At 56.7% G+C, this 21,063-nt stretch overlaps 2 protein-coding genes across 4 annotated transcripts; one reads left to right on the top strand and one right to left on the bottom strand.

The window, feature by feature from the left end:
* Window positions 1-5,491: 5,491 nt before the first annotated feature.
* Window positions 5,492-11,247, bottom strand: LOC122489416 (gametogenetin-binding protein 1-like). 2 transcript variants are annotated; one of them, XM_043591180.1, is made up of 6 exons: window positions 10,704-11,246; window positions 9,935-10,053; window positions 9,383-9,480; window positions 9,013-9,160; window positions 7,958-8,097; window positions 5,492-5,759 (listed from the first exon to the last, which is right to left on the bottom strand). In XM_043591180.1, the coding sequence occupies exons 1-6, from the start codon at window positions 11,168-11,170 to the stop codon at window positions 5,709-5,711; spliced, it is 1,023 nt and encodes a 340-aa protein (XP_043447115.1). In that variant the 5' UTR covers window positions 11,171-11,246; the 3' UTR covers window positions 5,492-5,708. The 2 variants fall into 2 exon arrangements, with proteins under 2 accessions (XP_043447115.1, XP_043447116.1); XM_043591181.1 differs by lacking the exon at window positions 7,958-8,097 and having other exon boundaries at window positions 10,704-11,247.
* Window positions 11,248-12,584: 1,337 nt separating this feature from the next.
* On the top strand, window positions 12,585-19,149 carry BAK1 (BCL2 antagonist/killer 1). Of its 2 annotated transcripts, none has more exons than XM_043591178.1 (6): window positions 12,585-12,696; window positions 14,715-14,815; window positions 15,815-15,950; window positions 16,287-16,430; window positions 17,522-17,702; window positions 17,823-19,149. In XM_043591178.1, exons 2-6 carry the CDS (start codon window positions 14,746-14,748, stop codon window positions 17,925-17,927), a joined length of 636 nt encoding a protein of 211 aa, XP_043447113.1. In that variant the 5' UTR covers window positions 12,585-12,696; window positions 14,715-14,745; the 3' UTR covers window positions 17,928-19,149. The 2 variants fall into 2 exon arrangements, with proteins under 2 accessions (XP_043447113.1, XP_043447114.1); XM_043591179.1 differs by lacking the exon at window positions 12,585-12,696 and adding an exon at window positions 12,972-13,809.
* Window positions 19,150-21,063: the final 1,914 nt, after the last annotated feature.

The following is a 21,063-nucleotide window of genomic DNA, read 5'->3' as shown; positions in this document are numbered from 1 at the left end:
CACCCCTCTCACTATGACGATTGTGACAGCTTCCTAATTGGCCAGGCGGCCCCCTGTCCTCTCCACTCCATCCCCCACGGTGCATCTTGCCCTACCACTCTCCCAGCTTTCAGCGATCTATGAATCCCAGTGCCCTGAGGATAAACGCCAAGCCATTTAGGATGGTATTCATGGTCCTATGTAATCCGGCTCCTGCCTATCTCTCTGGCAATATCCTTGAACCCTCTCTTCCCACCGGCCCCCACCATTCAGTCTAGCAGCGTGTGTTGAGCCTACTGTGTGCCAGCCACCATGGTGGGCACTGCTGACAGAGAGACCAGACCCCTGCCTTCACTGTATATGTGTCCAGGGTTGGGGAGAGCAGGTGAACTCGCGGGTCCTGTTTGTCCCTGGCCAGGGAGATGTGAGCGCTCCAGGAGAAGAGGTGTTGGAGCTGAGCTGTACAGGATGGGCAGGAGTTGTCAAGAGGAAGCAGAGAAGACCCAGCAGTCGTGGGGCAGAAGCTTTGAGAGGATGGGGAAGATGTGTCTGTGATGTGGGGCCCCAGGAAAGGCCCTGAGAGAGCCAGTGTGAAGAGGGATGGATGGCGAGGAACAAAGGACTAAGCATGAACAGGTGGACCGAACAAGGAGGCCCAGGAGAGCAGTCCAGGGTGGTTCCGGGAGGTGGAAAGCAGGGTTGTGGTGCAGGCTGAACACCTTCCCCTCACCACAGGGTTCTCCTGGCAGGCATGCCCTTCCCCCCTTGCTTTATCTAATTTCGCCTCCTCTTGCAAGCCCAAATCACAAATGGTTGCCGCCTCCTTGAAGCCTTCTGGATTCCTCCCTGCTGGAATTACGATCTCCCTCCTCTGTGCTCTCCAAACCTGGTATTACAGGAATATTATCATCTGATTTTATGGCAGGGGTCCGATGTTACCCCACACTTCCGACTGTGAATTTCATGTAGGCAGGGAGGTGTCTTTTTTTCCTTCTTAAGTTTCTCCAAGATATAGTCCTTTACCTATTAATTATGCATCTTCTTTACAGTGATTTGTTTTTATATTTATTTTTGAGACAGAGAGGGAGAGAGAGAGCGCGAGCGAGCGAGAGCACACGAGTCGGGGAGGGGCAGAGAGAAAGGGGAGACAAGAGGATCCCAAGCGGCTCTGCGCTGACAGCAGAGAGCCCCCCTTGCGGGGCTCGAACTCCCAAACCGTGAGATCAAGCCCTGAGCCAAAGAGGGACGCTCAACCGACTGAGGCACCGAGGCGCCCCAGGGAGGTGTCTTTTATTTGGTCTCCTGATGAATTAAATCAAACTGCCTTCAGCAGAGGCAGCCCGGACAGGCCTCGAGGCCTCAGGGAGCGGAAACACCCTGCGGTTCAGTGGCTCCCGCGCTGGCCCAGGTGCGCACGGTCGGCGCGCCGCGGGGCCTCCAGATGGCAGGGGTGTCGTGGCCGGGCTGCATTTGATGCGCCTCGGTGCGCGAACGCGCGGCCCGCGCCAACGGACTCCTCCCGCCCTAGCGCTGCAATCGCCCACACGTGACCGGGGCCGCCTCCTTGCCTTCCGCAGGCCCTTCCCGGATCCATGCCCGGGCCGCCCCTCTCCGCCCTCTGGGGCGGGGCTGGGAGGTGCCACCGCGGGAGCCACTGGCTCAACACTGCACGGAGGTGCGGGCCAGGGGGCGCTCCCTGGTGAGAAAGACACCCCCCACACACCCCCACCCCTAGCGACGCCCAGGACCCTTGTAATAATTACAGCAGCCGGTGAGGCCACCTGCCTCACGACCTAAGTGGCCTCCCAGCTTCAGTCCCTGCCCCCTATAGTCTCTTCCCCCCTCAGCAGCCAAGGAAGACTTTTAAAAACTGTAAACCACATTGGGGCACCTGGGTGGCTCAGATGGTTAAGCGAGGGACTTCAGCCCAGGTCATGATCTCATGGTTTGTGGGTTCAAGCCCGGAGTCGGGCTCTGTGCTGACAGCTCAGAGCTTGGAGCCTGCTTCGGATTCTGTATCTCCTTCTCCCTCTGCCCCTCCCCCTCCATCGCTCACTCTCTGTCTCTCTGTGTCTCTCAAAACTGAATAAATGTTAAAAAATAAATTATAGGGGCGCCTGGGTGGCTCAGTCGGTTGACCGTCCGACTTCAGCTCAGGTCATGATCTCACAGCTGGTGGGTTTGAGCCCCGCATCCGGCTCTGTGCTGACAGCTCGGAGCCTGGAGCCTGCTTTGGATTCTGTGTCTTCCCCTCTCTCTGCCCCTAAGCCACTCGCATTCTGTCTCTGTCTCTCTCAAAAATAAATAAACATTAAAAAAATAAAAATAAATAAATTATAAACTGTAAACCATATCATGTCACTCCTTGCTCTGACCAAATAAGCCCTAAAAACCCAGATGGGCAAAATACTTCCTTAACTCCTGACCTCACCTCTTACTCCCCCTCCCACTCACTCCTCTCCGACTGAGCCACAAGGGTCTACTTCCAGTTCCTCAAACACCTGTGCCTGCTCCTGCCTCAGGGCACTTGCGCTTGCTGTTCCCCCTGCTGTAATGCCCTTTCCCCACCCCCACCCCCCCAAGGCTCCCTCTTTCTCACTTCCTCCTGGCCCCTGCTTCTACGTGATCCCCTCAGAGCTGCCTTTCCCACCCCAACACTCTTATCTAAAACAGCATCCCATTCCCCAGCTCCCAGCGTCATCTTTCTTCATAGTACTTGTCGCTCCCTAACGTGTTATCTGTTTATTGTCTCTCCTACTAGCAATATAATAAATGCTCAAAAAAAAAAAAAAAAAAGGTTTTGTACATCTTGTTCTGTGCTCTATTCCCCAGTGCCTACAATAGGAATGGGATGTAGTAGAAGCTTAATAAATATTTGTTCTGTGCCAAATAGCACTTCATTCGGCCCACAAGAGAAGCCCTGTGATTTGCCCATTGTGCAAATTGGAAACTGAGATTCAGAGGGGTATGGGACCCTCCACCAGCGCTGGAGCTGGGGCTCCAGGCTCCAACCCAGTGAGTCTCTCCTCTCTGCCTCTCTGTTCTCCATTTCATGCCCTACCTGGAAAAGAATACAGGTGGTTTCACCCTTCACTTGTCCCAGGATAGGCAAGACTGACAACCAGTGACTCAGAGCCCAAGGCAGCATTCTCCTCAAAGGACCTGCCCAGGAGCCCACAGGGAGAGAGTCCCCCCCCTCCATCTCCCCAGGAAGGCAGGCCCAGCTTTGACCTGACCACTTTTCCCTGGGACCATCTGTTCACCCCCTCCCCCAGTTACCTCCTCTCCCCTTCTTTTCAGCCACCTGTGGGCCCCCAAAATACCCTCAGGATAATCTGGGGGCTGCTTTTCTTACCTTTATCCCCCCAGAGATACAGCGAGATAGAGACAGTGACACAGAAAGAAAGCGTGGTGGGGGAGTGGGGGAGCACAAGCCAGAGATACACATGCAGAGACAGGAGAGAGACAGGAGAAGATGGGAAAGATGAGAAACCCAAAAGAGCAGAGACCTGACAAGTTCCAAAATAATGGCTCCACTCAAACCCGCAGGCCAACCCAGGGCCACTGCCAACCCAATAGGGCCTTTTGAGTGAATTAGAGAGATGCACCCTGGTCGAGTTCCAGAGCCCTCTGGCCTTTGAGCCAAGCACACTGGTACAGGGCCCAACCCACAGAGCAGTGCAGAGCAGCCCTCCCTTGCCATCTGCCCAAGGAGGGAAGGCAAATTTCAATGACACCGGGTCCTCAGGTTTGACCCGCAGATGCGTCCATACAGTGGTCCCTGGAAGCCTCTCAGACACTTCAGGATCTCTCCCCATGGGCCATGAGCCTGAACCCAGCCCTCTGCACTTCCCCACTGGCCCTTCCCTAACAGCAGGTCCTTGGGCCATGTCACCCCTGCCTAAACCAGTCCCACCCACAGAAACCAGCCCAGGACTCCCAGGGGCCAGGACAAGGCCCTCATGCCTGTGCCAGTGCACAGACCCCCTTCTTGCTCACATAGGCCACCTCCTAGCTTCATAGACCTCCTTCTCTGTAGTTCATAGGAATTTCGCCCCCGCCCCGGTGGGTGGGGGCATGACCCTCCCTCAGCAGAAAGGGCAAGAGAGAAGCAGAGAGGGGAGCCATCACTTAAGAGTCTCCCATACTAAATCAAGATTCCTGCCGCCTCAATCCCCAGCAGCCATACCCTTGTGGGGGCTGAGAAGGAAATGCTCCCTCCCCAGGAGCACAGGTGACCTATGAGTGGACACTTGGCTCACACAGGCAGTCAAGGAGCCTGAGCTGCCAGTGGGGACCCAGCCTACCCCAACCGAATGTGGGGCTGCCTGTGTACTCCACTGGCTGGCCCTACCCACAGGGCAACGGGGGAGGGCAGGAGCTCTGTCCTGCAGCGCTCTGGGCCCTGGGATTCCCCACTCAAGCCTGGGCATGGCCTGGAACAAGGTCATGGCCTGTTAGGATGGGGGAGGGAGAGGAAATATCCTCTCCATGGGGTCAGTGAGGAGTGCTACATCTGTGCCGGGGGAGATCGGGGATCCAGGTGGAACCAGGGGACCCCCACAGGCCACTGTCTAAGGCCCCCACCCTTCCCCATAGCCAAGACTCTGGAGGAAATAATTAGGGCATAGGTGAGTCATAGGGTCACAAGGCTGCTTCCTGGCTGACTCAGGCAGGGACAGTCAGATGGGCTTTTCCATCAGGATCTTCCCCAGCCCAGAGCCTGAGTCAAGGATTCCAGGTGAGCAACACCTCCTGGTATCCAAACTGGGCTTCGCCCTCCCTGATGCTGGATCCCTGAAAAGCCAGGTATGAGGGTGTGCCCTTCCATGGCTGGTAAGGGCACAGGATCGTGCACCCCCAACTCAAGCCTATCCTTGCTTCTGGGATTTAGAGTTGGGTCTTCTAGATGTCGGGACCTCCCTCTGACCAGGATCCCCAGAGGCACCTGGCAGTGAGCATGGCACAGAGGGGCCATGACCAGGGGCAGCAGGTTGAGGCCCTGCCCCCCACTCCTGTAGCAGGGGCCCTCCGGCATCATCCCAGGGCCTCCTACCTGTCCCCCAGCCAGCCCTCCAAGCAGGTCCCCGTGGCCCCAGGGCGGCTTTCCTGGCTTTGTCCCTGTGCTGGTTGGGCAGGAAGTTCCTGCTGGAGAATTCCCGGATCCTCCCCATGAGGCCACAAGCCTGGCCTGGGAACTTAGGAGGGAGGGAAGTCAGGGATGCTCCTACTAACAGGGTCTGGTCTTGTGGGAGCAGGGGCTCTCCTGGCATTCTGGGCCACCAGTCCTTCCCCACCCCCAGGGCAGGTGCACCAAACCTCTTGCCCTCCAGCTCAGATGCCCCACTGGGGCCCCGCCACTGGAACCCAGGACTCTGCAGTTGGGGCTGCCACACTGGGGACTAGACTGAGACCCTGGATAGCCTTGAGCTTGTGAGCTTGCTCCTAGCTTGAGGATGAGGCGGGGGGGGGGGGGGGGGGGGGAGGGTTCCACACATAGCCAAGGAAGCCAAAAAGTCAAAGTGGGTTTTATTACTATCACAGGCCTGAGTCTGATGGGTAGGAACATTCTGCTGGGCAGGCCCACCCTGCAGACACATGGATTCCATTTATATCAAGACCCCTTGGCCCCAGGGGCTCCTTGGATGTGCCCTCAGAAGAGGGAGGCTAAAGCTCTATTCGGGTTGAAGGGATCTGGGAGCAGGGCAGACTCAGGGCCAGCACCAGCTTCACTCTGGAGGCCAGTTTCCCATCTCGTCCATCTCCTCCAGGAGCAGGTGCTAGGGGGCAGAAGTGGGTGAAAAAAGGTGCCTCAGCATCTTTGGGCTCTCCCTTCCTGCTCTGTATCCCCAGAATATTCCTTCATATCCCCAGAGATAAGCACCCTGAGGCCATGCCAGGCTCTCCTTCATATTCGCCCAGCTGGCCCCCAGTCCACCAGCCCTGAGCCACCTCCCTCCCACTGAATGAGGGACCCTTCTCCCTCCAACTTGGGGGGGATCCTTGGAATCCCAGAAGTCAGGCACTCCAGCGAACCTCTCCCTTCCCTCACCTCTGTCCTGGACACCACACCAAGGGGGGGCTGCACCCTTCCCTCCAGCCTAGGGTGGTGCTTCAGCTGCCTCAGCACCCCTCCCCTAGGTCCCCAGCATTCCCAAAAGGCTGGGGGGCGGCTTCCTTCCCCCTCGGCTTGGTGTCCCTGAGGACAGATAAGGAGAGAGTGGGGGATGGTGATGAGGATAGGACTCTTGAAACACCCACAGGAGGAAGATATTCCTGGGGCAGCTCTGTCCCCAAAGTGAGGACTGAGCTGGGACCCAACTTGCCACCACCCAGAAGCTCCCTAGGGCCCCCCAATTCTGCTCAGGCTACCCCCTGGACTGTGGCCCCTGGCTCAGGGGTGGTTCTGGAAGGGAGAGGGAGGAGAAGGGGGCCGGAAGGGTGATGAGATCCCTTTAGTGTGAAAAGGCGAAAGCAAGAGCCCCTGGCAGAGCTGACCAGGGTGAGGTGCACGGCCTTGTTCCCCACAGCATACAGGGGCTCCTATAACTCAGGCATGCGGGCTTAGGACAGTGAGAGGGCTGCCCCTCAGTGCCTGGTGGGCATGCGCTTCTGGTATTCATTCCCGCAAGGGGGTAAGTCATATCCCTAACACTGGAGTGCCCTGGGCGGCTGGCAGGCAGCCCCTCTCCATCTTGTCTGATCCTTCCACCAGTGTCCCCTTCCTTACAGGAAGCCAAAGCCTGCATTCAAAGTCACAGAGCAAGTCAATGCCGGAGCAGGGCTTCAGCTAAAGGCTTTGGCCTCTGAACCTGACTCTCTTTCCTTTACTTTCCCACAAAAGTAAACGACACAGACCATCAGGGGCCTATGTCCACCGAATGAAAGAACGGGTTGATGAATGAATGAAAATTAATTAAAAAAGGACATGGACACATTTTTTTCACAACAGATTCATCCATGTGCGCTCAAGAGAGTCTGGGACAGGCCTGACCTCGAAGGCCAGTGTCAAGGAAGGTGGACAGTGGGTGGTCCTTGGTGTGACACAGACAGGTAACCTATATGTGTGTTTGTGGGAGTGTGGGTGTGAATGGGAGAGAAAGCAATATAATAAAAGCAACATTATGTGAATTACAGATGTACAAGGAAGACCTAAAGCCACCTAGACAAAACGCCTCATGGTACAGATGAGGAAACTGAGGCCCAGAGAGGGGAAGAGACTTGCCCAAGGCCACACGGCAAGTGAACGGCAAAGTTAAGACTTAAAAAAAAATGGACTTTTAGGGGTGCCTGGGTGGCTCAGTCAGTTAAGTGTCCAACTTCATCTCAAGCATAATCTCATGGTTTGTGGATTTAAGCCCTGTGTCGGGCTCTGTGCTGATAGCTCGGAGCCTGGAGCCTGTTTTGGATTCTGTGCCTCCCTCTCTCTCTACCCCTCCCCTGCTTATACTCTTTCTCTTTTCTCTCTCAAAAATAAATAAACATTAAAAAAATTTTTTTTAGTGGGGGCACCTAGGTGGCTCAGTCGGGTTAAGCGTCCAGCTTTGGCTCAGGTCACGGTCTCATGGTTTGTGAGTTCAAGCCCCCTGTCAAACTCTGTGCTGACAGCTCAGACCCCGGAGCCTGCTTTGGATTCTGTGTCTTCCTCTCTCTCTCCGCCCCTCCCTCGCTGGCACTCTATCTCTCTGTCTGTCTCTCTCTCTCTCAAAAAATTAATAAACATTAAAATTTATTTTTTTAATTTTAATGGATTTTGGGACTCTGGGTCAAGTGAGAGACAGAGAGACTGATGGAGAAGCGTATGTATGCACAGGGCTTCAAGGTCCTACTCAGAAATACCACCACCAAGAAGGGATTGTGCCTTCCCTACCCAGACAGTGGGAGGCTGGAGTCAGGGCCAGGAGCCGATGGAGTGGGAGGCCCCGCTCTCTCTAGTGCCTTCACGCAGGGGGTGGTGGTCGAGACAGGCCAGGCCTACCTGGCCGTCCACAATGCCTGCCTCCTCCAGGGTGATCTCTGGCTGGGTCAGCAGCTCCCGGCCCTCATGACTGCCCATCTTCCAGAGGCGGGACTCCCGTTGTACTACCAAAAGCTTCTTTAACTCCGACTCCACGAAACCTGAGAGTCAGAGAGATGGGCATGGGACAGGCAGGCGGCTCCGGCTCTCCAGACCTCATCCCAGCCGTGTGCAGTCCCTGGTCACCCCCAGCCCCAGCCCTTATGTTTTCCATTACCTGGAACCAGCCAGATACTACCCGCCCACCTCCCTGACTTTGCCAGCAAACTCACTTGCCAAGCGCTCCCTCCCACCTGCATGAGTGTGAGTTTCTTCCCCTCCTGGGGAGAGCGTGCAAGGGGCAGACATATGCCTCCACTCTCCACCAGCCACAGACTCAAGAGCAAGGATCTGGAACTACCCAAACTGCCTAGGTTCAAATCCCAGCTCTGCCACCTACTACTGTGTGACCTTGGACAAGTTACTTAACCTCTCTGTGTCTCAGTTTCCTCACGACGAAGTAGAGATTATAATAGGACCTACCTCAGAGTTGCAAAGTAGTATTTCACGAAAAGTGCTCAGAAGGGGGTCTGGCCCATAGTAATGGCTATGTGAATGTCAACAATGATCATGTGATGTTATCATGTCATATCGCTACCACTGAGTCATCTGCTCACAATGTCTGGGTAGTGCTGGGGCACCGTCAACAGCAGGGTGTGATGGGAAAATCGGGGATGGAGATGCCCACTGAACAAGTTAGAATTCTGGGTTGGGAGTGGGTGATGCTTCTGGAGCGCAAGCCGTAGTCACAATCCCCACCTCACTGCCCCCCCAAACCTTGAGAAAGGAGGACTCTAGCTAGACCTAGCCTGCAGCTCCTGCTGAGCCACCCACTGGTCCCCCTGCAACCCCTTCTCCAGTGGTCATCTTAGGTCCTCTGGTACCACCTGGTGGTAAGAACTGGTATCACACCTATGAGTCAGGGCCAGAGTGGAGCCCCCTTGGCCTGAGGAGGGCAGGTTGGGCGCCACACTTACCCACTGTATCTGTTGACCTAAAAGTCTTATGCAGCGGTGACTGCAGGGTGACAATGCCTGGGACACAGACCTTGAATGAGCTGTCCTCTTCCTCCATTTCCTCTTCCTTGCCTTTCTCCTCATCAGGCAAGCCTTCCTTGAGAGGAAACTGAGGGCATGCCGGGCCACTGAGCAGGTGAGGATGACAGGGACCCAAGCGTGCAGCCCCACCCCCAGATAAAACAAAAAGCAGGAGGGAACCCACCAGGTTAAGAGGGGTCTGCCCAAGCCCCAAATCCTGGGGCCCAGCCAAATGCGAGGAGGAGCCCCAGCCAGGCTTCACCCCCCCCCCCCCCCCCCCCCGCCACTGCCCCAGCCTGGTTCTACAGACCTTGGCCACGGCTGATTTCTGAAGCTGCTTGTACAAGGTGAGGAGGCGGCGGTTCCAAGGAGTTGTCCCCACCTTCGAAGAGGCCAGCCTGAGGTCTCCTATGAAGGTGCAGTGTCACTGACAGGCTGACAGGAACAAGGGGCAGCCCAGGCCCAGGCCCAGGCCCAGGCCGAGGAGGGCAAGGGCACTGAGCAGGCTGAAGTGAGGGGGAGGTTCCCTCATTTTCTTTAGCAAACACCTACTATGTGCTCAGCACAGTACCAGGCACTTTGCAAAGGACGTTTCATCGACTCCTTGCAACTGCCCTCTGAGATAGATACTGTTATGGTCTCATTCCTCTTAGATGAGGAAACTGAGACACAGAAGCAGGGAGCAACTTGCCACTATCACACGACTTGGCATAGGGGAATGGAATGGACTCCGATCCACGCAGCCTGCCCTCAGCATTCCCTCAGACTATCCTGTGTCCTTCCAGGCCCCACACCCCTGAGAAGTCTGAGGAACAGGATCTATTTCTGGCACTGGCCTGACACCTGTGGCCACCACACTCACCGTCAAGCAGACACTCCTTCTCCTCCTCCTTGGTGAAGGTCTCGGGGCTGACCTCCAGTGGCCCCATGGCCCTCTGCAGGCATCCTTGCTCCAACTCCAGAGCTTGGGCAAAGTGGCCCCTGATCCCAAAGCGTAGTCAGATGGGGGTAGCAGGTGGAGCCCAGACATGTGGCAAAGGCTCCCTAAGCCCCCCAAAGTCCCCAAGGGCCCTCCTATAGGCCCTGCTCAGCCCCCTCCACCCTCCTGCCTCCAACAGTTCCCTGCTGTCCTCATCGTACAGGGGGCTATCTTCCCTTGAAGGTAGAGTGAGGAGGAAGGTGGGGAGCAGAGGGGGAGGTGGGCCCTTTCCTTACAGGGAGTGGTGCCAGGTCCACACGGGAGTGGGAATGAGAAGGGAGAGAGTGGGGAGGGAAGGCAGGGTGGAGTGAGGACCAGGAAGGAGCTGGGAAGCCATGGTGGCCTGGCTCACCTTGGCACTCTCTCGTCCCAGTCCCCAGCCTGTCTTTCTTCTATCTTTGGCCTCCACCCACATCCCCTGACTTGTGGGAAGACCCACCCCATCTCTGCCCCCCGCCCAATACTCTCACCCCCAGGCTCCTTCCCATCCTTGATACATCTGTCCCTCCATCAACCCCCGTGCCTTATTCCAATCCTCTACCCATCTGAAGACCCACATTCCCGGGCCTTCCTCAATTGGGGTCCTCCCATATCCTTGCCCCAGTACCCCCATCCCAGGCTCCCGCCCGCCATCCACAGCCCGGTCCCTCACCTGTCTGAGGTCTCTGTATCCCCGGAGGCCTCCCCTACTGCCTCCTCCTTCTCTTCTTCCGTTTCCTCTTTCCCAGACAGGTTGCCCAGCACCTCCTGGCTTCTCCTGGGCAGGACAGGCTTCACCTCTACACCCTGGGCCCCCACCCTCAGGACTTCCGTGGGGGTAGGAGTCTGGGCCCCTGTGTCCCCCATCCCTAGCCCCAAGGGGTCCTGCCGTGGCAAGGCCACAGACAGCATGTAGGGTAGTGTGGTGGATGGCTTTGGCTCCTTCCTCCCCACCCCTCCATGGCGGTTCATCACCAATGGGGTGGCAGCTTGCTCTCGCAAGGGGCATGTCCGACTCCCTACCGGGGTCTTGTCAGAGCTCTTTGGGCTGCCCTTGTTCCCCACCAGGCTACGGAAAAAGCGGAACATGGAGGAGCGGCCCAAAATTCGGGATTGACGGTTTGGAGCTGGGGCCTCCATCCCGAGAGAGACCCTGACTTGAAGGGTGGGGCCGTCACAGCCACCCCACCAACTGCTTAAGAACAGGAGGAGTTTTCAAATTAAAACTTCCAGTTGGAAACTTCCAAGAGTTCTAGAAGGCAAAGGCCAGGGGTGGCGGGGGGAGGGCAGGGGAGTGATGGGGAGCCTGGGAGGAAGACATGGTAGAGGGGATTCGTTGGGGGCAGAGAGGGCAGGAGGTCGATGAGGCAGGGGGAAAAGGAACGGGAAGGCAGACTGGAGGCTAATGAGGTGGCTAATGAGGCTCCAGAAGGCATGGGGGTGGGGAGCAGGCAGAGGAAGCTGGGGGTCCTTGGACTGGGAATGGGGCAGGGGCTTTTGGGGCCTCTGCACACAACTCTCTCCACCTGGCTTGTCTTTCAAATCCACTCCTCACAGCCAGATAGTGTCTATCCTCCCTCTTTTCTTGCCTTTCAGCACCCACTTGCACATCCTCAGGTGGTACCCAGACACCCCTGTTTTCATCTCTGTTTATCTGCCTGTCACCTTTAGGATTTCAAATCTCTAGAGACCACCAGGGTGCCTGTGCGCCCGTCTTAATTGCACGTTGAATCTCAAGTTAGTATTATTATTTCCCACGACACTTATAGACTTGATTATAAACCCAGCTTAGTGACCCTGCGAGTTCCTTAAGCCCACTCACTGAGCCTCAGTTTGTTCGTCTGTAAAACGGGTGCAGTGGACAGCGTCTACTTCCAAGAGTTATTGAAAAGATTCAGTAAGAGCACCTGAGTGGCCTGATGGGTTAGGCATCCAACTCTTGATTTCAGTTCAGGTCATGATCTCACAGTAGTGAGATGCAGCCCCACATTGAGCTCCACGCTGAGTGTGCAGCCTGCTTAAGATTCTTTCTCTCCTTCACCCTCTGCCTCTCCCCTGCTTGCGTGTGAGTGTGTGTGTGTGTGTGTGTGTGTGCACGTGCGTGCGTGCACGCCCCCCCCCCAAATAAATTAATAAAGCTAGTACCATACTGTTTAAAAAAAAAAAAAGATTCAATGAGAGAATGGTAACTAAAGTGCAAGGCACACTGTGGTGCTTAAGCCATCCTGCCTTTTTTATTGGTATTGATTCATGAAAGAGGGTAAAGATCAAAGACCGGGACTGGAAATCAGAAGTGGGAGAAGGGGAGCCTTGCCACCTGGCGGGGGCCAAGTGTAAAGGGTGGAGCACCTCCTCTGCGGACGAGCCCAGACCGACCCCCAGGCTATAGGCCCTTCATCAGCATCCGGCGGCCACACAGCGACTTCCTCTAGAGGGAGCTAATTGGAGCCGGGAAGAGCCGGCACGTCTAGGATCCGGGCAGCCTCGCGGGTCCCTAGGGCCAAGCTGGGGCAAGCAGAAGCCGCGTCCAGACATCGGGACTGTACTGACGCCTGTTCCAGGAAGCTGGGCCTGGGCACCCGACCCCCAGGAGCAGCCGCTGGCCCCTCAGGATCTCTAGCCTTGGCCCTGTGAGCCATCCCGGGCCTGGGCGAGGGTCCTGGCAGGTAAGGTGGGAGGGTCTTGCCCATCCTCCCGGCTTTCGGCAGCCCCAGGCCCAGGGGGTACAAGGAGCCTGCAGGCAGCCAGGTGGGGACAGGGAGGCCTGGAGACTTGCCTGGGCAGCTCCGCCAACGTCTGCTGGGGGCCTGATCCAGCCGGGGCTCCCTCTGGCTTCCCCTCAGACAGCTCCCCCATTGCCCTTCCTGTCAAAGAAATCGGGTGCCAAAGAACCAGGTCCTTTAGCAGTCTGGGGCGGGGTGGGGTGGGGGGTGGGAGTGGAGATCGGAGCCAAGGTCAAGGTCAGGGAGAGAACTTTCCTGGTGCTTCCTGCTGCCCTAGGAGCCCTAGACTGGGTCTGCAGCCCAACCAGACATCTCCCCCTGGGGAATATTCTAAGCCCAGCAAGTAGAGAGCAATGGACTCCCCTTACCAGGAAGTCAGGCCACTTGGATGAGGGCAAGGGTAGGCCCAGGTCGGCATAGGCCTCTGGCCCTGGGGGCCATTCTGATGTTTCACCTACTCCCCAGCAGTGAGCCCCTGGGGTAGCGGCAGAGAGAGTTGGTGGTGCAATCAGCAACCCCCCTGCTGTCCTGGGGGTTCCAGGTTTCGTTCAGGGACCAGGGGAGAAGGAACGGCATCTTCCGGAAGGAGCAGGGATGGGGGTGTGCCAGGCAAAGATCTGTTTCAAGCTGGCGCCCAGGGACAGAGGAAGGGAGGGTCGGGCTTCTCCCAATCCCTGCCCCCAGTAAGTGGAGGGGTGGAGAGCCTTCCTCCACACCTTCCGGAGAGCTCTTGCCTTGGGGCACTTTCGAAAATGGCCCCAGGCCTGAGAGGCAGGAGGACTGGGCGGGGAGGAGGGTAGTCAGGTCCTCCCTGGGAGGAGGCAGTGGCTGTGCTCAGCCAAGGGTGGGACCGGGCCTTCCCCCGAGGTAGGAGGAAGGCCACTTCCCCCAAAGAGTGATGGAGGCAGCTTTGGGGTGGGTATGAAGGGGTGAGAATTGAAAGTGAAACAGCTCACGTCCAGGAAATACTCCCTCTGTTGAGGGTTCACAGAGCAGATCAGGGCTGTGGCCAGGATTGAGCAAAGAGGAAAACTGGGGCCAGGGACAGGACAGCAGGTATGTGGTGGGGTTAGGGTTAGGGTATACATATGTCAGGTGGGGGGCGGGGTGGGAGAGCTGTGGAGAAGACTTCCTCAGCTCACGGCAAGGCAGGAATGGGAAGAGCCAAGGTAGGATGTAAACAGGTGATCTTGTCTTGAAAGGGTACCCTCTGAGGTCCACAAACTGGAAAGTAAATCTTATGTGAGTATTGAGCGTATGAACTCATGGAAATTCAGATTACCACCCTGACTCCCTGAGTGGCTATGTGGCCTCGGGCCCCAACTTCTTGGTGCCTCACTTTTCCCACCTGTAAAAGGGGCATGATGATGCTTACCTTGCTGGGTTAATGTGCATTTTCAGTGTCTGACACCCCTGGGGGAGCAGTAGAAGTATACCATAGGTGCTCAGGAAGTGTTCGTAGCTAACAGGCCTGAGTTGGAAAACAGGGGTGCTCTGACCAGCCAAGGGGAAGTGGGACCTCCGAGCACAAGTTTCATGGGTCATTGGCTAGAAGGTGGTAATCCTGTGGTAAGGGTGTGCTAGGGAGGGTGCAGGAGGCCCCGGGAGCAGCAGAAGGAACCCCAGCCTCTGCAACCAGCCTCATTTACCCAGGAGCGAGGTGAAAGAGGACTTGAGACCCAGGAGGGCACTACTCCAACCACCCCTCCCCAGGGCCCTGGCTGCGGGGTCCAGGTCCCTAGGTACAAATCCTGACTGCCTTGCCTTTCTCGCCCTCTCTTGCTAGTGAAATGCTCAGTAAGTTCTGATTCTGCCCACAGACTCCACAGGGACCAAGGGTGGTGAAATGAGACTTGGCTGGAGCTAGGATGGAGGGGTCTTTTGGGGGAGTGGGGGACCCTCCCCCTCATCAACAGCCCCTGCCCGTCCCCATCTCTGCTGTCTCTCACCCGTCCCCACAGGATAGCGCTGCCCTCCACTGGGACCTGAGAAATGGCATCCGGGCAAGGCCCAGGTCCTCCCAGGCAGGAGTGTGAAGAGACTGCCCCGTCTGCTACTTCTGGTAAGGGTCTTTCTGCCCTCCTCCCCCATCCCACAGCCACCAGGGCTGTCTGAGAGGATGGAGAGAGCAGGAGTGGACAGGGCCAGGCCAGACTTACAGGCAGGCTCTCCTGCCCCCCGTTCACTCACCTTGGGTAAAGCAGAAAGCATCTCCCCACCCAGTGCAGGTGTGTGCAGGTGACCTCAGAAGCTGCAGTGCGGTCCAGATTAAGCCCTGGAAGTGGGGAGGAGTCTGGGCCTGGGGGTGGGGGGCAGAGGCTAGGAGAGGCCTGGGAGTGAGCTGAGGTGGGCACCACGCCATCTCCAGGAAGAGAGGCAGGAGGGGGGTGAGGAGAAGAATGAAGAGTGGGGCGTGGCTATTCTATTCCTACAGTAGGAGAAAGAAGGAAGTTCCTAGGCTTACCACCCCGGCAGCCCTGCTGACTGGTGAAAGCGATTGTTATGACTTTGGGGAGGAAGTAAGATGGCTGCCTTTCTTCCCTTTTCCAAGGGGACCATTAAAGGGCTGCGATTCCCAGCCCACTACAGACTGCTCCCTGGGCTTTGGGTTCAGTCCCCTGTATGTCACTGTGTCCCTATGTAACTCTTCTGGACCCAAAGCTGCAATTCTAAATTTTGTTTCCCACATTCCCCGAGCCATAAGGGCTACCCAGCCTGTACACACTAAAACTCAGGGGCCCACATGCCTGGGATTATGTCCTGGCTCCACTGCTCATTCTTGACTGTGTGACCTTGTACGAGTTATGTAAACACCCCGTGCCTCAGCTCCCCACCTGTAAACTGGGGTGTTCGTCTGCTTCACAAGGCTATTATGAGGCTTCAGTGAAACGTGCTAGAAAAATATCCTATACGCGATAAGCACTAGTTGTTAACTAAGGGCTGGAGTAGGGACACTTCTGTTCACGGGTGAGGACAGTCGAGGCCTTGAGGAAGAAAGACCCATCCACAAAGCATGGGGCCGTCCAGCCCTTCCTCCCTGACTCCTGGCTTTGATCCTCAGAGGAGCAGGTAGCCCGGGACACCGAGGAGGTTTTCCGCAGCTATGTTTTTCACCGTTATCAGCAGGAGCAGGAGGCTGAGGGGGCAGCTGCACCTACTGACCCAGAAATAGTCACCTTGCCCCTAGAACCTAGCAGGTGAGCAATGGCCCTCTGGGCCCACGGGGGTATCTTCAGGGAGGCGGAGGCTCACATGGGGCCGCTGTTCAGGTCCTGGGAACTGGGGAGGCCCTTTTTATTTGGGGCTCCCCCCTGCCCCTGCCCCCCCCCACCGATCGGGGATCTTGGACCCTTAAAGAATATGCCTGTCCTGTGATCCTGCGCTCTGCCCTCATGTCTGAGAACACGGTCAGGAACTTCCAAGGAGGGGTCCACAAGGCCAGGGGCATCTTGGGCAGAACCCCTTCTCCCCGAGTCCAGGCCCCAGCCCTGCCCGCCCTCTGCCTGCTCACCTACCTGCCTCCTGTTCTCCAGCACCATGGGGCAGGTGGGTCGGCAGCTCGCCATCATTGGGGACAACATCAACCAGCGCTACGATTCAGAGTTCCAGGCCATGCTGCAGCGCCTGCAACCCACAGCAGAGAACGCCTATGAACTTTTCACCAAGATTGCCTCGAGGTAGCCCTGGCCCTGGCCTCTGTGCTGCGCTGTCACCCCCGCACTGCGCCCTGCCCGTGGGATGGGAGATACACGCTTCTCTGTCAGTGTCAAGAGACATGTGCACCACCCCTTGTCTGCTGTTGACTCACACATGGCCTCGGGCCCTGTCTTTCTCTCTCTGGGCCCCAGACTGCTCCTCTTTGGTATATAAGCTCACAGCTCTTGTGAGCTTGGGCACTCGGGACTGGACCAGATAGATCAGGACTATAGAGATGCCGGAGTAGGGATGTCCCCAGAGCTCCCCAGCCCAGCTGAGACACAGCTGGCCTTCTGATCTGGAACCATATTTCATACCAAAAATGCTCAGATTGCTAATGTCCTGGAAATGGCTTCCTTTTGCTACAGTGTGGTGTCCGAAAGGCCATCTGGTGTGGCTAGAGAGCCCACATGCCTGGGTCAAATCTCAGCTTTGCCACTTACCGGCTTTGTGAATCTATGGCCCTCAGTCCCCACGTCTGTAAAATAGAGGAAAGACGCTTAGAACAGTGTCCGGACTTAAAGGTGTCATCTGCTGTTACGTCTGGGATAGGAGTCAGCGTCGAGGCGACTGAAGCTGGGGTGAAGGTAGGAGGAGGCGACTGATCAAGGATTAGCGCCCCAGAGCTGAAACATCCTGCCCCTGTCCTTCGATGCCTTCCCCACTCCACTCTGATTCCAGGTCCTGTCCTAACCTCCTCTTTGTCCTTTTCTCTCTGCTGTCTCTCGGGCTGCCAGGCCAGCAGCAACACCCACAGGTAATCTCCCTGCTGCTTCCGTCCGCTTGCTCTGCCTTCCCTGCTCTCTGCCCCTCTGCACTTGCGGCGCTGGGGCCACAACCTGGCGGCAGCATCCCGCTCAGACGCCCTCTGAGTTTCCTCCTTTCACAGAGATGCAGGTTCTTCCCAAACTGAGGCCAGGCTGGGGCAACCTCTGCCACCTTGAGTCACAGCTAAGCCATTCTGCTTTCCAGCTGGGAGCGGGGTGGGTTGCCACCAGACGGTGGGAGAGGAGAAGCAGGCTGAAGGGCCCTCTGGGGGTCTCCACTGACAATATCAACACTCTACCTGCAGTCTATTTGAGAGTGGCATCAACTGGGGCCGAGTGGTGGCTCTCCTGGGCTTTGGCTACCGCCTGGCTCTACACATCTACCAGCACGGCCTGACCGGCTTCCTGGGCCAGGTGACCAAACTGGTGGTCGACGTCATGTTGCGTCACTGCATTGCCCGGTGGATTGCGCAGAGGGGCGGCTGGGTAAGTGCCCAAGCGTCGGCAGCCTCCTCCCTGCTGCTGGGGCTGCCTCTCCCCCAGCCCCACCCCAGCCCTGGAGTGCCTGTATGTGCCGTCAGCCCCTCTATCTCTGTCTCTTGGCAGGTGGCAGCCCTGAACTTGGGAAATGGCCCCATTGTGAACGTGCTGATAGTTCTGTCTGTGGTTCTGTTGGGCCAGTTTGTGGTACGAAGATTCTTCAAATCATGACTCCCAGAGGGGCCCTTTGGGGTCCTAGCTGAGACCCCTGCCTGGGCTTCAGCCAAGCCGTCTCCCATCCCCCCCCTTCTCTACAGGGGTCCCCCCTCAAGAATACAGAAGCTTTAGCAAGTGGACACTCCAGCTTTGGGAGGGCCCCTGCATGGGGGTCAGTTAGGCTGCCAGGGGTGCCCCAACATTGCATGGTGCTAATGGGCCCCCTCTCTGGGCCCCATCCTGTCAGAGAGGGGCTATAGCCTTCTTCCTCAGCTCTCTGGGACACCCTCAGCCCTATCTATTGGGCACTGGGGAGATTCACAACTTGGGGAGGCAAGAGGCTAAGAGTCACTCTCTCCTCAAAATTTTTAATGGTTATATCTTTATGTAATACCCTTGGAAGGACCCTCCCCCCACCCATTTCCACCATTCTCCCCACGCCAGGAAGTCTGGGTGTGGGAGTTAGTAGACTACCCTGTGTTCCCCAGGATTCAGCTAGGTGTTCTAGAAGGTCAGAGCTTGATTGCTGGCCCTGGAGCCCAGCCCTGGCCCTTCCTAAGCTCTCCCTCTGCTCTACTCCCCCCCACCCCATATCACCGTTGCAGTGGACTCTCAGGGATTCTGGGCCTCAGTGTGGGGTAGAGATGGAGTTGGGGGTGCAGACCAGAGCTGTCAGAACCTCATCAGCAGCCCCCAAGCCCCCCTCCCAAGATCCTCAGTTCTCTCCCTTCCCCTCATCTATTACCACTTAAACCCAACCTATTCACTACAAGTGAAGCCCACCCTGCCCCCATCACTCCAAATAAGGAAGGAGGGGTCTTGGGTAAGTGGAGTGCTGAGATTCCCTCCTTGCCCAGACTACAGAATTTAGGACTGGTTTGTTATTGTCAGGGAAAGGGGGTAAGGAACTCGTCTTGAGGTTTCTGAGAAAAGAGCTGTTAATGCCACTAGGAACCCTGGGGTTGGGATCTTCCCTCACGGCCTGGGCACAGTGTAATCCGGGGGTGTGGATGGGGAAACTGTGAATACTTGAACTCTACACCCCCCTGACCCCCCACTCTCCACACTCCTCACCCGCCTAAGCCCCTCCTGTGGGTGGGGTGGGAATGCCTTGTCTATCTTGCACAGTCTAGGGGTTTGGGGGTAGATTAAGCCAAATGCAGGGAGGGGATGCAGACGGAACCCACTGGCCAGCCCCCACCTTCTGAGTGTGTCTGAAATAAACTGCAATCTCTGATTCCCATTTGGTTATTTTTATATCCTCTGCTACCCATCCCTCCACCAGGCTGGATTGGGGGAGCCTGGGCGAGCCTCGCATTTACCTGGTTTATTACTGGATAAAAGCTCATATTAGGCCTCCAGAATCCAGTAGAGGGCTGGGTGTGGTTTTCCCAGGCCCCAGCCCCCTACAAGGCCTAGGCCCCTCCCCACCTTTCCTAGCCCCTTCTCCAGGCACTTCTCATCTCTTTGTGTCCCAGGCAAGTTTCCCACCCTTTAGGAAGTTGGGAGACTCCAAGTTGCTGGGCTCTGGCTGGTAGAGCCTCTGCAAGTGCCTGGGGACTCCTAGAGGCCACCTTAGGCTTGCTTTGAATGCCTCTCTCCCCGGGGCCTCCTCCATCATGCTGGCCCAAAAAGTCCTTCACCCCCACACCTGGCTCTGCCTGGGACACAGTGTCCCAGTCCTCTCTTCCCCATGTCCCCCACAACCAGCACACACAGGGCTTTTGATTCCAGGAATTTTGTGCTACATAGGAGTCCCTATGGGAAAAGGCAGCTAGGAGTGATAAAAATAACAAGCACGGGGGCGTTCAAATGTTCCAAAGTCTTTCCAGTCCTGGGCACCCTGGTCTGTGTTTCTGACACCTTTCTAAAATGGTCACGTGCAAGTCCTAAAGGATTTAGGGGCTTCACTTGCACTCCCTGAGGGGGTCTTGCCAATCCCCTCTCCCTTTGGACTTGGTCTTCAAACAGTCCAAGTACAGACTGCACCCTTGGATATCCCGGCCCCCTGCAGCTGGAAGGGTGGTGGCTACAAAGCAGCCTGCAATCTGCAGGGAAAGTTCACAGACAACCTACACCGAACACATACTACGAGCCAAGCCTTATGCGGAGAATTTATCATCCACGCCCAATCAGTAGGTTTTATTGCTGGTGACCTGGGGGATCGGGAGGTGGGGCTGGGGCTTTAAACTCCCAACTTTACAGTTATATAAAGGAAACTGAGGTACCTGCCCAGAGTCACCAGGTAGAATGGGCGGGAGCTGGCACTTGCCGCCAGGGTACTGGCTCGAAGTTTTACGTAGAAGCCGACCAGATGGGGAACGGGGCCGTTGGTCTGCAGCACAGGCCCGTCAAGGGGTCAGCGGGGAGTCCCCTCTAACCCCCGCGCGCAGCCGCCGCACCACCGTCCCAGGGCTCAGAAGACCGTGGAGGCGGGCAGGCTGCCCGAATTCAAGATGGCCGTCGCCGCACGGAGCACGCCAGCGTGCCCTCTGGTGGGCGGGGCCCCCGGGCGCACCTCCCCACTGGGTTTTGAGAACCGCTGGAAGACTTTCATCGGAAGAAGGAGGGCTGGCAGTGGCGCGAGCTGTGGCGGTCTCTGCCCCTGTAAGGAAGGAGTTGGAACTCTATCCTGTAAGGCATGAGGAGCCCCAAAACGTTTGGCTGGAGTCTACCCTGATCCCCTCCACTCCACCCTTTATTCCTCCAGAATGAAGTTTCCAAAACCGAAATCGAAGTGCATTCCGGGGTTGCCGAAAGGAAGGCGTGAGAAGTTGGGAGGCATAGGATAAGGCAGGGGTTTATGGGGGTGCAGGGGAGCAGATGGATAGGCAGGTATTAAGGAAGTTAAATTCTCAAAATGGTGGTTCTTCTGAAATCGTAGCTTCGTTTCCATCAAAGAGGTCTAGATTCCTGAGTCTTTGGGGCCAGTGATTTGGGGCAGTCCAGCCCCGGGAGAGAAGCGTGTTTGGGTGTCGTCTGCTCAGTTGTGCGGTGTGGGTATGAAATCCACCTTGGCCTTATACCCAGCATCTCCCTGCCTCCCCCCCCCCTCCCCCACCCCACAGTTTACCTTCATGTGTCTGCTAGTTTACCTCGTCTGAAAAAAGTTTATTTCAGGTCACTAGGTGTCCATCCAGACAAAATTCTT

This window comes from Prionailurus bengalensis, chromosome B2 (assembly GCF_016509475.1).
Source record: "Prionailurus bengalensis isolate Pbe53 chromosome B2, Fcat_Pben_1.1_paternal_pri, whole genome shotgun sequence".
NCBI lineage: Eukaryota > Metazoa > Chordata > Mammalia > Carnivora > Felidae > Prionailurus > Prionailurus bengalensis.
Note: the sequence above shows the minus strand (reverse complement) of the source record. Positions and strands in the feature narration are given on the sequence as shown.